The sequence below is a fragment of the Ricinus communis genome, chromosome 8 (assembly GCF_019578655.1).
Source record: "Ricinus communis isolate WT05 ecotype wild-type chromosome 8, ASM1957865v1, whole genome shotgun sequence".
Classification (NCBI taxonomy): Eukaryota; Viridiplantae; Streptophyta; class Magnoliopsida; order Malpighiales; family Euphorbiaceae; genus Ricinus; species Ricinus communis.
In genome coordinates, this window is record NC_063263.1 from 22,080,716 (window position 1) to 22,098,574 (window position 17,859).

The 17,859-nt window shown below is 36.5% G+C and overlaps 1 protein-coding gene across 1 annotated transcript; it reads right to left on the minus strand.

The window, feature by feature from the left end:
• Positions 1 to 14,871: 14,871 nt before the first annotated feature.
• LOC107261456 lies at positions 14,872 to 16,055 on the minus strand. The gene is made up of 2 exons (XM_048378405.1): positions 15,835 to 16,055; positions 14,872 to 15,328 (listed from the first exon to the last, which is right to left on the minus strand). The coding sequence occupies exons 1-2, from the start codon at positions 16,053 to 16,055 to the stop codon at positions 14,872 to 14,874; spliced, it is 678 nt and encodes a 225-aa protein (XP_048234362.1).
• Positions 16,056 to 17,859: the final 1,804 nt, after the last annotated feature.

Genomic DNA, 17,859 nt, shown 5'->3' on the forward strand with positions numbered 1-17,859 from the left:
AAGGTGATATATATTATGTGTAACAACACTAGGGCTATCAAGCTCTCATGAGAACCCTGCTCAATATGAAATATTGAAAATATTTAGTTCAGACATCCAAGTTCAGTGACTTGATGAGATTAATAGTCAAAAGAAAATAAGAAAAATAAATCAAAGAAAATCAATATTAACAATATATTGAGTTTGTAAAATTTCAAGTTATAATTCCTATTAAACTACAAAGTTTTCTCACCAATGGCATTGTGCATTGCCATGAGGAAAAAAATAATTTATTTTTCTTTTAAAACACTTATATAGTCTACTTTATATCATAACTGCAATTGCTTCATAATATCCTAATGCAAATGTATTTATAGCTTACCACAATAGCACTATGGAAAAGAATCACTTAGTAGCCTCCTATGATTGAAAAAGTGGAATAGCTTGGATGAGAAGCACAACACATATCCACATCATCACTTATTCAATATGTCATTTTGTTAATCATTTTTCCCTTTCTATCAAAGGAAGGACTTGCCAAGAGATTATATGACACTAAAACGCATAGTTCCATTTTAGCCACACTCTATTTCAAGGTTCCAAGCTCTTAAAAGGTCTTTCCCAATTGTACAACTCCAAAGTGCAAAAGCCATAGATCCACCAGCACATAGAATATAAACTTGGATACATTAAATCGGCAGAAGAGGAGCATTATTTTTACAAGTTGCATATAGAGGAACGAATGTTGATAAATAAATATCCATTAAGAAAGTTCATCAACATTTGCATACTTTTCAAATTTTAAAAGAAATGTCTCTTCTCTGCATGATGTTGGTGTTTCTTTCATTAAATTAGTTTAATCATAGTAAAGCAGCATGTTACAAAGTGCATTTCTTTACAACAATAACAAGCAAGCAGGGACATAGAAATTTAAAATACAACTTAGTTTACCTCTTTGGATCTCCTTGTATAGTGGCGTCACTAAGAACTGGACAATAAAATCAATCAATTAGCCAATTTTACATGCACTTTGTCTTTTTCTCTAACATTTCAAAAGTCCATTCAACACACTAAGAAATTAAAAATCAAAATTAAAATAATGAAATAAAAATTAATTTCATTCATGCATATAATCAAGAAACCATTCAAATCCATAATAATAATTAATCTTTAAAATATAATTAAGAAATATATTAACAAAAAAATCACAAAACACAAGAATTTAAAAGATGCGCAAATAAACAAATAAACAATATATACCTGTTAATTAAGAGCTAGAGGGTAATAAATATTTAACCGTTTGTGCACTTTGTCCTTGATTCCACTAATAATTGGGAAACAGAAAGCAGCAGTCTTGCCAAAACCAGTCGGGTGCATGTTATTAGATCTCGACCTTTAAGAGAGATCAAAATTGCATGTCGTTATATAGATGTTGGCTTCACATATTTGCACCTATATATATTCATTTTAAAGCTTCATCCAAGTCAATCTCTGCAAATAAAATCTCTAATCAAATATTATATTGACAGATCTTTGAAATTAAAGATATAGAAAAATAAAAGGTGATAGGAACTGCATTATAAAAGAATCAGAAAAAACGAAATTGAGATGATATTACTTAATAAAAAATAATAAAAAAAATAAACGATGCTAATGTTTTTAAGTTGAAGGCAAAAAAAAAATCTATCTGGGAATTTTGATTGTTTAAAGACTAAGGGGAGAATATGAGAAATACCTTGTATGGGATAAGTTTTCAATTTAATTGATTAAATTTCTTCTAACGGACAAAGAATGTGAGAAGAAACCAAGCTAAAAGTCAAAGAAAAGCTTGTCTTATTTTATTTAATTTTTCTATTTTCCCCCTTCTTCTTTTGAAGAGGCTCTCTCTTCTTTTGTATTAAAATATTAAATCTAAATAGGTAAACAGAGAAAAAGAATTCTATATAAGCATTCAAAACTAATTTATAAAAAAATAAATACTCTCGTCCATAATAAGAAATTAATGATGAAAATAATAACCATGTTCAAAACTAAAAAATATGAAAGAAATCTAAGTGATGCTCCATCAAAATTTTGAATTTTCGATTGAGTGCATATTACATCCTCCTTATCATATATTACTCATGACTCATTCTTTAAACTCGATGTGATTCTTTTATTAAGCTCTTAAAAACTCATAATTTTCTTTTAAAAGGAATCAAAATACAAACCTATCTCTACAGTTCCAATCTTTCTAAGGAAAAAAAGAAAAAAAGTTAAAGACTAACCACATGAGTAGTAGCTGAAGAAGGGCAAGATTTAGATTATCTTAAGTAATTGGAACCTTGCATTATCAATTCTCAAAAGGAGAGTCAATTTAGCTACGAAGGGAGCTCCGAAAACAATGATCAGAGGCAGGAGTAAAGAGTGGAGAAGAAACCATCAAGCTTTGTATTCTCCTCTCACCAAAACCAAATTATAACAAAAGAATCCAACAAATAAGTCATAACCCATAATACAAAGAAGAGAAACAACTTACCTATTAATGTGGGAAGGAGATGTAGAATTTATTGAAGCTGCCTTAAGATAGAGAGGAAGAGAGAGAAATAAAAATATAATTTTTTTAAAACTTAAAAATTGTAAAGTCTATCAAGAATAACACAAACAAGTTGATCTACAATGAGATCCATTTCACCTTGATGATATGTTGGTTCTTCAGAATAGAGAAAGGCATTAGCAAAGGTATCTTCATCAATAAAACCATTCTTGATGATAGGTTTGAATATCTGATATTGCTCCTTTCTATCTCTCCCCGCTACAGCTTTCTTTGATTGAATTATTTAAAAAACAAGAAGAGTGGAATAAAAAGAAAAAGAAAGCTTAAGAATATTAAGAACTAAACCAATATCCACGAAATACAATGTTAGCCTAAGTGCCTTGTCACATGGCTTATTCTCCTATCTTTTGATCTTAACAAACAAATTGATGCTTGGACTAATGTTTTCTTGAGTTTCATTAAATGTAGCATAAGTCAAGTTCAAAATTGCGATTGCACCACAAGGACGCGCCTGTGAAAATCAACACTCTGGTGGCATCAACTTCTAATCTACAATTGCTCAAAATCGCAACTACACCATGTAGGGCACGACTATAAAAATTGAAGGTTTGAAGGCAGAAGTCTCTAGCCTTTAAAAGCTTAAAATTGTAACCGCAAAAACTGAAGACTAAAGTATTCATTAGAAACCGCCAATGGTCATATCAGAAACCCGCCAAAGCCATGTCGTCACTTCAGATAGCCGTTGGAGGCATTTCAAGAATCGCGAGCTCTTAGAGCTTGGTATAAAAGACTTAGCTCATTCTTGTTGCAAAATGGTTTTCAAAAGGGAAGGTTGACATAACACTTTTTGTAAAAACTCATAAGCATGATACTCTAATTGTTCAAATTTATGTTGATGATATAATATTTGGTGCTACTCACGAATCCTTGTGTGAGGAATTTTCTAAGTGCATGACTAGGAAATTTGAAATGAGCATGATGGGCGAGCTCAAGTAATACAAGGATGGCATCTTCATCAACCAATCTAAGTACACAAAGGAACTTCTTAAAAAGTTAGGAATGGAAGGATGCAAGATTACTAAGAAACCAATGAGCACATCAACAAAGTTGGACAATAATAAGAAGGGTAAGCTTATTGATAAGAAGAAATATAGAGATATGATTGGATCTTTACTCTATCTCACAGCTTCTAGACCCGATATCATGTTTAGTATATGCTTGTGTGCTTGTTTTCAATATAGTCCTAGAGAGTCTCACTTGCATGTTGTTGAGCGAATCTTAAAATATCTTTAAGGAACATGTATCTAGTCTTACTTGCATGTTGTTAAGCGAATCTTAAAATATCTTCAAGGAACATGTGTCTAGGACTTTGGTATCCAAAGGATACATCTTTTGACATAATTGACTTCTCTCATGCTGATTATGTGGGTAGCCTCTTAGATAGAAAAAGCACCTCCAGAACTTGTCATTTCTTAGGAGAATGTCTAGTATCTTGGTTTAGTAAGAAGCAAGTATCGATTGCCTTATCCACCGCCGAGCGGAATATGTTGCAGCTGGATGTTGTTGTACTCAAATTTTATGGATAAAACAACAACTTAAGGATTATGGCCAAGTGCTTAGTCACATTCTAACTAAATGTGATAATACTAGTGCAATAAACTTATCTAAGAACCCCATTCAACACTCTAGGAGTAAGGATATAGACATCAGACACTATTTCTTAAGAGATCATGTTCTAAATTGAGATGTAGTGCTAGAATTCATTGACACAAATGATCAACTTGCTGACATCTTCACTAAACCTTTAATGAGGATAGATTAAACTTCATTAGGAGAGAATTAGGCATGTTTGATGGAAATTGTCTAAATTGATTGGTTCTTGATTTTTTTATTTTAATTATGAATGGAATCAAACTTAGATCAATAAGATAATTTTATTGATTGATTCATCCATTCATACATCAATATGAATTGCATATATTGTGGGACAAAAGAAGACACCACTTGCATTCAATGTTTTAATCACCTTATGCTAAATTTCAAAATTTGCACTCACGAGTCATGGTAGCGGTCATGAAAAATGGCAAAGATTGAAGCATTGCTTCTGTGGTAAAACTACCAATTTTGGCGGTTGTGACCCTTATCATCGCGGTTGCAAAGCTAGTCAAACTAGTTGTTTTAACAGGAACTTAAAATTCACAGTCGCACTCCATGATCACAGTCGCGAATTGCACGATTCCTACAAAAAAATTTACCATTATTTTGGACAAATTACGAGTTACATTTCTTAAATGCAATTTTATATTTTTTACCTCATTTTGTTATAAATACCCCACTCAGGCCTCATTACATGCATTTTAACTCTTTCAAACATTCTTTAAGCAATTTCTCTCTTTTTCTCAAATCTTTTTCTCATTTCTTCAACATACATTTCATTTCATCCTCATCTTCTCTCTCTCTCTCTTAAATAGCTCCTAAGAACACCACTTTCAGAGGCATAAGGGCAAGGGTAAGGTTCAATATGAAGATCTTCTTGCCTCATCATTAGACATACCCACAAGAATGAAAGGTACCACTTAAGAGGCAAGAACAAAATACAAAACTCTTGCCAAGAAGAAGTTTGAGGCATCAAGAGCCCCTCTCAATGTAGACTTGAGAAAGCTTGGGATCTATGAAGATATTCTCAAGCACCTCAACAACATTCAAATGAAGAAGTTGGTGTACCCAAGTATGGATGAGTAGAAGGAACTAACTCTGGAGTTCCTAAGTTCTCTCGAAGTAAGCAAGAGGCAATGAGGCGAACTTGGTTATTTTGACATCTCCTTCAACCTTTTTTGATAAAGGATGCAATTGACAAGAAGTGAACTTGGAAGAATTTTCAACTTCCAAGAACATGGCATCACGGCCTCAATGATTTACAGGTAAGTTTGGTTTCCTTTTGGAAAGAAATTTTTATTGAGACTAAACTTGATAGAAACTCAAATGCCAAACACTTCAAGTCCCTTCTCCATTAGACTCTTCTTAAGATCATCACACTAACCATTCATGGAAGATGGGTGGTAATGAGAAGATGACCCAAAATGACCTCTACATTCTTTATTGCATGGTCCACAACAAGCCCATTCAATTAACTTAATTCCTTATTGATCACCTTCTCCATCTCTTTAAATCTTCCCATGGGAGTGTCATGGTTTCATCTTATGTCTCCATGATTACAAACTACTTTAAACTCCTAACACCCACAAACCTTGCCTTTCTAAAAACCCCTCTACCCTTGCGCACCAGCTATATAACCATTCATTACTTTTTTTGCTCCAAAGTTCTAAAGAAAAAGAATGATGAGTCCTTGGAGGTCATTTTGGGTACTAGTGCCATGCCATCCATGGAACAAGCAAGGGAAAAGAAACGGACATGGTTGAACATTGAGGTGGGTGAAGAGGAAGAAGAAAAGGAAGTTGAGGAAACAAGAAGTGAAGAAGAAACGGGTGTACCTTAGTGGATGATCGCCATAAAGAACAAAATGATGATCTTCATGACAAGAAAAGCAAAGAGATTTGAGAAGTTCTATAGGCTTCTCAAACATGTTCATAAAGACCTTATCGAAATACAAGAGCATCATAGGACACCTCATTGCCATCCCAATTCTTGGCACTCATCCGATGATGAGTCTAGTAATGAGGAGGATGAAGAGGAAGAAGAAACAAGTGGTTCCAAGGATATTTAGAGAGCACAAAATCAGCGGTTCATCGATGATATGGAGTTTGATCTGGCACGATGCTTCATGGACCTTGTGCCACCGCCGCCCCCTCCTTCAGCGACTTTCCCTACTCCTCATCTTCCAGCAAATCCAACCAGTGAGGATACGCCGTCAGCAGACTACCAACAGTGAAACAAAAACCTGTGCTATTTTTCTTTTTATTTTTCTTTATTTTATTTTATTTTATTTTCTTGTCTTTTTGCATGTTTAATTTTATGTTATTTCCTTTCATTTTTCTTTTCATGTCAATTTATTTTAGTAGAACACTATGCTTTGCCATTTTGAAATGAACACTAAGTATGATCTTCAAGGATTATGATGTGCTAGTTATGTGCCATACCTAGTTTCAATTTTTCTAACACTGTGGACAGTGTTATACTCAAGTGTGGGGTGGGTATCCTTTAATTGTTTAAATGCAATGATAATGGACTATTCTTAGGATGTTAGGACCTAGGGTTTTCATGACATTCAAGTTTAGTTTATTCTTTTATAATTAATGACCTAATTCACACACTAGTACTTATTGTCCCTCTTTATCTTCTGTTCTTGAAAGTAATTTCACTGTATTCAATATATCAATTTGGCTGGGTTAAACCGGTGTTACTTGAATTCCTTGCGAATTTACAACCTTTGACTGTGAACTTTGATTATGTCAATCTCGTATTCAATTTATGTGATGATTCAATCGATTTAAGTCTGGGAACCAATTGCAAATTTTAGACACTTCCAACGTGAGTTTTTGAACAAAAAATTGAGCATCCATTGCATATTATGCTCATGACTTTTCTTGTTTGAATGTGCGCTGTACTTACTTTCGTTTCTAGAACTTGCTCTAAAATGCTTGTTGCGGTTACATGAATTTTTGAATACCATTAGATGATTTGGGTAACTTAGGATTTCACCACATCTGGGCAAAAGCCTACCCTCTGTTTCCATTAGTCAGCTAGTTTGAGCCGTAATCTTTTCTTCATAATTTACACCTAATCACTACGCATACACCATTCTTTACATCTGTCTTTCCTTTCACCTTGTATACTGAGTAATTATGTGTTATGTTTCTTCATTTATGGGATCATAGTGCCTAACATTTTTTTTAATTCACTTAATCTTTTCAGTCATTCTTTTATGCTCCTTTCATTCCAAATTGGATATTTATTCTTATTGTTTATGTCACTAATCATAGCAGCCCCTTTGTAAGCTGCTGTGATATATGTACATAATATATATAACAAAAAAGAAAAAAATATATAGAGAAAAAGAAAGAAAAAAAATTTATGACTTACTTCTTAGCTTTTAGCTCTTTTGAATTTAACTCTTGTGAGCATCCTTTACTTCAAATAAGGCTTAGTGAATACTTTTATTATTTAGCACTCAGTTCCTGAAGCATTCAGTTCAATTAAGTGCATAATTTTTCAGTATACTTTACATTGCTATCCAAATATGCATACCTTTACCTCAGCCTCATTACAACCCTTAAAAAGACCCTTTGATTTTGGTATTCAATTATTCACGGTAGCGAAGATGAGATTTATGAGCAAGCTTATGGTAAACAGGTTTTATGCAGCTGCATTGAGGGAGTTTTCTTATTTAACTGTAAACACTGTGAGTGATTTGAGAGATTCCTGTGAGGCAATGGTTCTTAGACTTTAATGCTGATTGTTATGTAAGTTGTGTTTCGAGATGATATGATTATAGTTCTTTCTTAAAGGTGTATAACTTGTTAGTTACTTGAGTTTCATTCTTTATATGTTGAATAAGGTTGAGTTGTGGACTTTAGCATGGATTCTAAAGGGTGATTGTTGCTTGTGCATGTACTGAGTTATTGATTGCTTGGGGACAAGCAAAAGCTTAAGTGTGAGGTGATTTGATAGGCCTCATATTATACATATTTACATGCCCAATTGTTTACATTCTTGTGCATAATTATCTCATTTTATGCTAGAATCACCTGTCTTTTAGTTCCTTTCACGTTTCAGGTCATTATTGAAGGACATTATCAATGATCGAGGGAAATATGCGTAATTACAGACCAGAATCCATCAAATTGAGCAAGGACTAGCATTTTGAGGTTGAGCACGGCCTGGACTCCGCCCGTACTGATCAGCACAGGCTTGACCACGGTTGCGCTGAAGGGACTATATAGGTAAAAACGATTTGCTGAATTAGGGTTCGATTTTCTAACTTGATTTCCATTATACAAGCTTAAACCATATGTTTCTAGACTCAATTCTTGACCTTGGAAGATTATTTCATCAATTGAAGGAAGGATTACACTTGTTTTAACATCAAATTGAAGATCAAGACAAGATTTGGGAGCATTCAAGAGGCAAATTAGGGTTTGCTATTATGAATTGGAAATTTAGGGTTTCTCATCCAACTTGAAGAAGAAGGGTGTACATGCCTTTAATTTACTTTTCTGAACCTATTCTTTATTTTGTGATGCTTATTAGTATGAGTAGCTAAATTTTCAAACCCAATTGGGGTTCCTATGTTGTTGGATTGATTTTAATATTATGAGATTTTGATTGTCAATTCTTAATTCTTCTTGCTTTCATTATTAATGAGAAATCACTTTATTCATGAGACATTGTGAATTATGGTATTTAGATTGCTTTATGTAATTGAGAAATTCGTTTAGTAATTGGAAATTTGAATAGCAAGAACTGGTTAATAATCACTTAGAGATAAGGGTAATTGACTAGCCGGATTAAGAATTAACAAAGCTTAATAGAGGCGGGTTAAACCTTAATGCTAATCGAATAATCGATCGTTAAGAAGAGATTCCAACTTTAGGTTATTAGGTTTAGGAAAAATTCGGTTATCTCGAAAGGGAGCCCGAATTCAGATAAGACTTCGTCCACGAGTAATTATAATTGATAATCAATTTAATCTCTATCTTCACTAAAATCCAATTAACTTAGGTCCCCTAGGGTTTGCTTTTTTCCTTCGAGAGTTTTTCTAAATCCTTTCAGATTATTTGACATTTAATTAAGTGTTTATTCATATTTAATCATAGCATAACACTTCATTGATTTGTTTAGGTTAGATAACATAAGACGCTACAGTAGCTCTAGGATCACCCTTTTCCCGAGAATACGACCTTGATACTCACCATTTGTGCTACTCTACATCGATATGTTCACTGCCTTAGATTGTAGCTATAGTTGGTGATTTCATCCGTGAGGATTGTACAAATCTTAGTTTGAATTTTTCTTTTTACCATTCATAATATTAGTAATCTATGATTTATAAACTTTAGATGAGAAAAAATATAGTTATTTAATAATATAAACCAAACTAATAATACCTTATAATTTATATGTATTTAGTTTTTTTTTATTTAATTCGTTGCTTTCGCATAAATAATAAAAATGTATTGTTAATATAGTGAATTATAAAAAAAAACTCTTCTCTTAACTTAGGTTTTCTCTGGAGGCTAGGGTTTTGCAGGACTTCGTCAGTTCTTGTAGTTCAAGCTTTTGTCTTCCTTTTGGGACTATCAGACCATAGCTGTGGGGGGGTGCAATGGGATCTAGAAGGGGAGGGATGTTGAGAATCTAGTTTCAATGAATGAGGAATCGGTTAAAATCTTTTTACATGAAATCCAGAATAAAGAGAACGAGATCAGGGTATGCATGTATTTGGTGAGGAAGATCCTGTCCTCTAAGCCAATGAATTGTGACGCGATCCACAGAACATTTTCTAGTGTATGGAGATTACACAGAGGTTACACTGTGAAGGAATGGGGTGACAATATCTTTGTGTTTCAATTTTTTCATGAGAGAAATAAAATAAAAGTGATCAAGGGAAACCCTTGGATGTTTGATAATCACCCGATACTGTTACATGAGATGACCATAAATGAAGTGCCTAATGAAATTCAGTTCTCGTCTATTCACGTTTGGATTAGGCTATACAATTTACCTTGGAGAAGAATGAATGTGGAAACTGCTCGCGTGCTTGGTGCGTAGGTAGGGGAGGTGATTGAGATTCATGAGAAGATTAGGTGGGTGGAGCAGATATGTTAGAGTGAGGATCAAAATGAACGTCAAAAGGAGGCTGCTTAAAGGAGTTAACATAAAAGAAGAGAATGATTGTCGAAGTGGATTCAAATAAAGTATGAACGTCTAGGTAGTTTTTGTTACAATGTGGAACGTTGGGCCATATTGATATTGATTGTGAGCTTGAGAGTAGTGACGTGAGAGGAGGTACTCAGTGTTAATATGGCGAATGGCTTAGAGCCTCCCCTCTGAAAATTCTAAGGAGTCAGCATGAGGAACGAGAAACGGAGGGGGATTTAATTACGACATTGGTTAAGGAACTAAACTTTAATGATTTTGATGGTGGCTCGAAGTTAGTTAATAAGATTAATATTCCACCTCAAAGGGAAATGGCAGTAGAGGTTAATAGTAGTAGTAAAGTAGATAGTAGGGATGAATCATTGGTTGAGGACTCTTTTGAGGGTGTTGAGTGTCTCAGTGAGGAGGGTCTCTTTAATGGTTGTTTAGCTGAGGGTGGGATTGCTAGTACAGTGGTGGAAAGGGTGAGTGAGGGTGATAGTCTTGGAAACTTATTAGAAGGTGTGGGATTAGGTAGATGAGTACATAATCAGAATATTAGTTAGGGACGTAAATGGAAGAGAGAAGCAAGATATGGACGGACTAGTATTTGTTAGCATTAGCTATCTCTTACTATCAATAGGACTGATTGCTGTAATTATGGAATAAGGATCAATTAATCTCTTAAATCATGTATTACCATTATTCTAGCCTAAACTTGTGTAAACTAGTTGGCTCTTTCCATAGTTGGTAGTATTGTGTATATGTAAATAGGGAAACATGTATTTTAGAAATGACAATTAATAAAAGAGAAAACCATTTTCAACATGGTGTTAGAGCAAAAGACTCTAGGACCTGTGTAATTCTTTTTGTGGATTACAAAACGAAAGAAATGAATAGGAGGGAAGAATGGGAGATCGTACTCCTTCAACAGAAAGTTCCCAAGCATGGTTGAGGACTTCACGACTAAGATATCACAGATGTTGAGTTAGCCACCAACTCCAATGATCCATGAACTTGTTGCTGTTCCAATTGGTATTAAGTTGGATGGCACAAACTATGGACTTTGGTCACAAGTTGTAGAGATGTATATCTCCGGAAAAGATAAGTGGGGATATATAAATGGAGATTTCTTACAACCATCAGAATCAGATCCCAATTTCAGAAAATGGAGAACTGAAAATGCAGTGGTAAAGGGATGGCTAATTAATTCTATGGATCCAAAACTGATTGGAAGCTACATCAGATTTCCAACGGCCAAGGCAATATGGGATGCTATTGCAGCAACATATTTTGATAGTACAGACACCTCATAAGTCTATGATCTCAAGAGGAAAGTGACAAGGCTCAAACAAGATGGTGGACCAATTGAGACGTATTACAACACTCTTCAAGGCCTTTGGAGAGAAATTGATTTTCGGCGTCCAAATCCTATGAAGTGCAAAGTCGATATACAGAAATATAACTCTATGATTCAAGAAGATAGAGTTTATACTTTTCTAGATGGACTTGATGATCGCTTAGATAAGATTCGAGCTGATGTGCTTCAACTACAACCTTTTCCCACAATTGAACAAGCCTATGCCCATGTTCATCAAGAAGACTTACGGCAAATGGTGATGTTAGCAAAAGTAGAGACAATACCAAGCATGGCAATGGTATCAAAGGGAGGACAGAGATCTCAGCCACCTTCTTTTCAAATAATGTCAAATGGGAAGTCAAGCACTTCACTGAACCCAAAAAATCAAGCTGATGAAGGAGGCTGCACACATTGTGGGAACACAAAGCACACTAAAGAAACTTGTTTCAAGCTTCGTGGATATCCAGATTGGTGGCATGAACTCAAGGCAAAGAAAAAGCATGAAGGTGGACGCGTTGCTTTTGCTAACACTAAAAATAGTGCCACCACTAAACCTCACCTCTCTTTTATACCTCAAAATGAATCTTTATCACCTGCAACAAATTGTTCTTATGCTAGAAATGAATTAGGTAATCTATGTTGGATCATTGATTCGGGGGCAACCGATCACATGACTTTTGATCCAAAAGATTTCACTAAAACAACTCAACTGAGGAGAACACACATTACCAATGCAAATGGTGCATGATATCCACTTACAGGGGTTGGAACAATGGCCTTGTCACAACCCATTTTGTGGGCCCATGGCCGGCACTAGGAAATGGGTAGGCTTAAGGCCACCGAATCCGGTAGTAAGCCTTACAGACCAATAATGCAAATAAACAGTTAATAAAATATAATTAATCATGAATGAAATGCCATAGATAATTCTATCTAGTCTTTATAACATCCCACGTCCAACATGGACCAGAATAATCATAACAATTTAAAAGTTCTCTACTGCGGGTAGTCTAGAGTAAATAATAATAAAAGTATGGAAGTACAAGTTATTTACAAAAAGTCCGAAAGAGAAGAAGTCGGACTGTCAAAATGCAGGATGGCGAAGAACTCTAACTGTCACCTGAAAAATAAAACTGTGACTGTCAGTCTCGGGAGTGAGTTAAAATCAAATAATCTTGTGACTATTGCATTCTTCTCATAAAATAATAATTATTACAATCAGTATAACATACCATGTACATCAAATATGAGTCATATTATAATCATACCATAATCTTAAAAATAAAATACATTTTAACATTTATGGGACGAGTGGCTCAGTAGAACCCTAACCTAAATTACTAGCAGCCTTTAGGCTCTCTTAATTCCAACAGGTCTGGCGCCAAAGAGCGAAGTTCGACCAGGGTCCTTATATCCAGCCTGAACACTTGATTCCCAACTAAGCTGGCGCCCAGAGAGCATTGCTCGACCAGGGACCTTTCTCCAGCAGTCAACTTTCACAGCCTAGAGAGTTATACTGGACCAGGATAAAAATCCATAATAACCTTGTTACTTGTCTTTAATCATTACCGGTGCGCACACGGTCCTGATGTAACCAATCAGGTGGCATGTTCTACTAAAGCCTCATCCCAATATCACAATCAACATATATAATAATAATCATAGTCTAACAAAATCATTCAACACATATCGAAATAAAGATTTAGAAATTCGAGGAAAGCAAACATACAATTTGTGTGTGGAAATAATAATAATAATTGTATTAATATAACATTAACTATCAAAATAATGATTTAATATTACTAATAATAATATTAAAATTATTCTCAGTGATTAATAATTAAATAAAATTATTTACATTGCGATACTAATAATCATATTAAACATAATTTCTAAAGTAGCACATTAAATTTAGACTTGGCAATAGTACAAAGATTATATGACTTTAACTCACAGTTCTAACGCGTTCCGCAGTCCGCTCCTACGCCTCGGATGGAGCTGGCGAGAAGACTGAATTATCTAGTCATGAAAAATATTCAATTAATAGACATTCTTAAATTTTTTCTAGACTTAGACTCCTAGAGTAGACTACCTAAAAATGATTTAGACTCTAGAAATCTGTCGAAAATCCGGCAGAACTTCCCCTAAATTACGGACATTTACCCTCATAAAACGGGTCCAGAACCAGCCAAAGACACATCAAATATGCCGGAATTAAATAACAGGAGCCGGGCCACAAGAACTGCATTATTATTTTCCCGACTCCACAACACCACAACACAATTAATTAAATTTAATTTATTTTTTAAACTAGCCATCACAAGCAATTAATAGCCACAATAATTTTCTAATATTACAACATAATTTTTAGAGTCTAAATAAAATTATACTGAGTCAAATTTGTAATATTTCACGCGTCCGGAAAACACCGGGGTCCGGAAGCTGGTCCTGCCAACGGTGTCGGAATTCAAATCCGGAAGCGCCTACTCGAAGCTCGAGTTGCGGGGAGTCCAGAAGTACAAGAATTTTGGCTTGAAAGTGGTCGAAAGGTGCTGGATTGGGATCAAAAAAGTGGTGCTCCGGTGACACTTTCCGAGGCTGTCGGCGAGGATTTTTCGGTGGAGGAGAGTCGTTTCCAGGGTTTTCGGGGGTGGGGAGTCCGTTTCCAGCGTTAGATCACTGAAAACACACCAGCAGGAGGCCGAACCGACGATGGCAGCCTCCTTACCCTTAACGACGTCGGCGGAAAGGAAGGAAGGAGAAGGGGGAGCTGTTGAGCGGCAGGAGGGGAGGAGAGTGTTAGCGGCGGCACGTAGGCAGCGGGGAAGGTGGGGCTGCCAGCAGGAAGGAGAAGAAAAGGGGGGAGGAAGAGAGGAGGGAGAGGGGGAAAGGAAAGGGAGAAAAGGAGGGAAAGGGGAGGGGAAAGAAAAAAAGAAGAAAATATATATATATATATATATATATATATTAATTAAAAAGAAAATACTGGATATTACATTCTACCCCCTTAGAAAAAAAAATTTGACCTCGAATTTTTAAAACATGGCTCACCTTAGGATTGAAATAAATGAGGGTAGAGACTCCTCATTTCCTGCTCGGTCTCCTAGGTATACTTTTCAAACGAATGATTCTGCCACAACACCTTGACCATCGAAATAATCTTAGAGCGTAGTTGGCGAACTTAAGTATCCACAATCATGACTGGCTGCTCCTCGTAACTCAGATCTTCGCTTACTTCCACATATTGAGGTTGCAACACATGCGAACAGTTCGAAATGTACTTCCTTAACATCGATATGTGGAATACCGGATGCACATGCGAGAAAATTCGTCGGTAATCTAGCTTGTATGCCACCTCTCCAATTCTATCAACAATCTTAAAGGGTCTCATATAACGAGGGGTCAATTTGCCCTTCTTGCCAAACCGCATCACATCTTGCATAGGAGACACCTTCAAGAACACACATTCCCTAACACTGAATTCCACGTGCTTCCACTTTGGATCCGCATAACTTTTCTGCCTACTGAAAGCTGTCTTCAGCCTTTCGCGGATAACCAGAATCTTTTCTGAAGTGAACTGAACCAACTCTGGTCCTGCTAACTTCCGTTCGCTTACTTCTTCCCAACACACAGGAGATCTGCACTTTCAGCCGTACAAAGCTTCATAAGGTGCAATCTCGATGCTTGCATGATAGTTGTTATTATACACGAATTCAATCAACAGTAGATACCAATCTCATTGACCACCAAAGTCTATCACGCACATCCGAAGTATGTCCTCTAAAGTTTGAATAGTCCTTTCTGACTGTCCGTCCGTTTGAGGGTGGAAAGCTGTACTAAAGTCCAACCTAGTACCAAGCTCTTCTTGTAGCTTTTTCTAAGATCTTGAAGTGAACTGCAGTCCTTTGTCAGACACTATGGAAACTAGGACATCGTGAAGACTGACAATCCTCTCCAGATACACTCATGCATACTTACCACAGAATAGGTAGTCTTCACTAGAAGAAAATACGCTGACTTAGTCAATCGGTCCACAATTATCCAGATGGAGTCATAACCAGCAACAGTCTTGGGTAAACCCAATACGAAATCTATAGTAATCCTTTTCCATTTCCACTATGGTATGGGAAGCGGCTGCAATAACCTTGACGGCTTCTGATGCTCTAACTTAACCTGCTGACACGTCAGACACTTGGAGACAAACTTTGCCATATCCCTCTTCATCCCACTCCACCAATAATTTCCTTTCAAATCATGATACATCTTGGTGGATTCCGGATGCACATTGTAAGCTGTATAGTGAGCTTCTTCCAAAATCTCCTTTATGAGATTATCCACATCGGGAATACACAGCCTAAACCTCATCATGAGGGTACCATAACCATTTATAATAAAATCATTAGCTCGACCCTACTGCACTTCTTCCAAGATTTTCTGCAACTGCGGGTCTCGATTATGAGCTATCCTGATTCTATCGACAAGCACAAATCTAACCCTGAAATGTGCTAACAATGCACCCGATTCTAATATCTTCATATGCAGCCCTTGGTCGTACAGTTCGTGCAATTCTCTAGTCAGCAGTCTCTTCTCTGCACTGATATGAGCAAGACTACCTACCGACTTCCTGCTCAAGGCATCTGTCACAACATTCGCCTTACCATGATGGTAGAGAATATTACAATTATAGTCCTTCAGAAGCTCTAACCATCTTCTCTACCTCAGATTTAATTACTTCTGTTGGAAAATATACTTTAAGCTTTTATGATCTATATATATCTCGCACGTCTCCCCATAGAGATAGTGCCTCCAAATCTTCAAAGCAAAAATTACTACTACCATCTCCAAATCATGGGTCGGGTAATTCTATTCATGCTTCTTCAACTGCCTAGACGCACAAGCTACTACCTTTCCATTTTGCATCACGACAAAACCCAAACCCACTCTAGAAGCGTTGAAATACACTGTGAATCCACCAGTCCCAAAGGGTAAGGTCAATACCCGGAGTCAAGTGAAACAGTCAATTTTCAACTCCGAAGCTTCCTCACACGCCACCCACCTTTGAAACTCGATATTCTTCTGAGTTAGCTTAGTCAAAAGTGCTGCTATCCTCAAAAAGTCTTGCACAAATCGACGCTAGTAGCCTGCCAACCCTAGGAAGCTAAGCACTTCAGTCACCGTGGTTGGTCTCTGCCAGTCAGTCACTGCCTCCACTTTCTTGGGGTCCACCTGAATACCCTCTCTAGACACAACGTGCCCCAGAAAAGCAATGCTTTCTAACCAGAACTCACACTTGGAGAACTTAGCGTACAACTGATGCTCCCTCAATGTTTGTAGTACCATCCTCAAGTGCCACGCATGCTCCTCTTCGCTTCTGGAGTATACTAAGATATTATCAATGAATATGATGACAAAACGATCCAGAAACTGCTTGAACACTCGATTCATCAAATCCATGAAAGCCGCATGGGCATTAGTGAGTCCAAACGACATCACCAGAAACTCATAATGCCCATAACGCGTCCTGAACGCCATCTTTGGCACATTTTCACCATGGATCCTCAACTGGTGATACCCCGATCACAAATCAATCTTAGAAAAATACATGGCTCCTTCAAGCTGATCGAATAGGTCATCGATGCGGGGAAGCGAATACTGGTTACGAATTATCGCCTTATTCAGTTACAGGTAATCGATGCAGAGGTGCAAGGTATCATCTTTCTTCTTCACGAACAAAACAGGAGCACCCCAAGGAGATGTAATAGGTCTAATAATACCCTTATCTAGGAGGTCCTGCAACTGCTCCTTTAACTCTCTTAACTCGATTGGTGCCATTCGATAAGGCAGCAAAGAAATAGGTGCTATACCCGGTACCACGTCGATGCAGAACTCTATCTCTCTCTGTTGGGCGGCAATCCTGGTAGTTCTTCTAGGAACACATTAGGAAACTCGCAAACCACTTGAATGTCCTTGACGCAACCTTTTCCTGCGGAGGTATACCTGACCAATGCCAGATATCCCTGACATCCACGGTGAAGCATCCGCCTAGCTGTAATAGCCGACACGAGATTTGATGGAGTAGGTATCTGCTCACCTTTAAAATAAAACTTTGAGTCTTCAGGAATTCGAAAAGTCACTTGTTTCTCCCGGCAGTCCAACATAGCGAAATGCA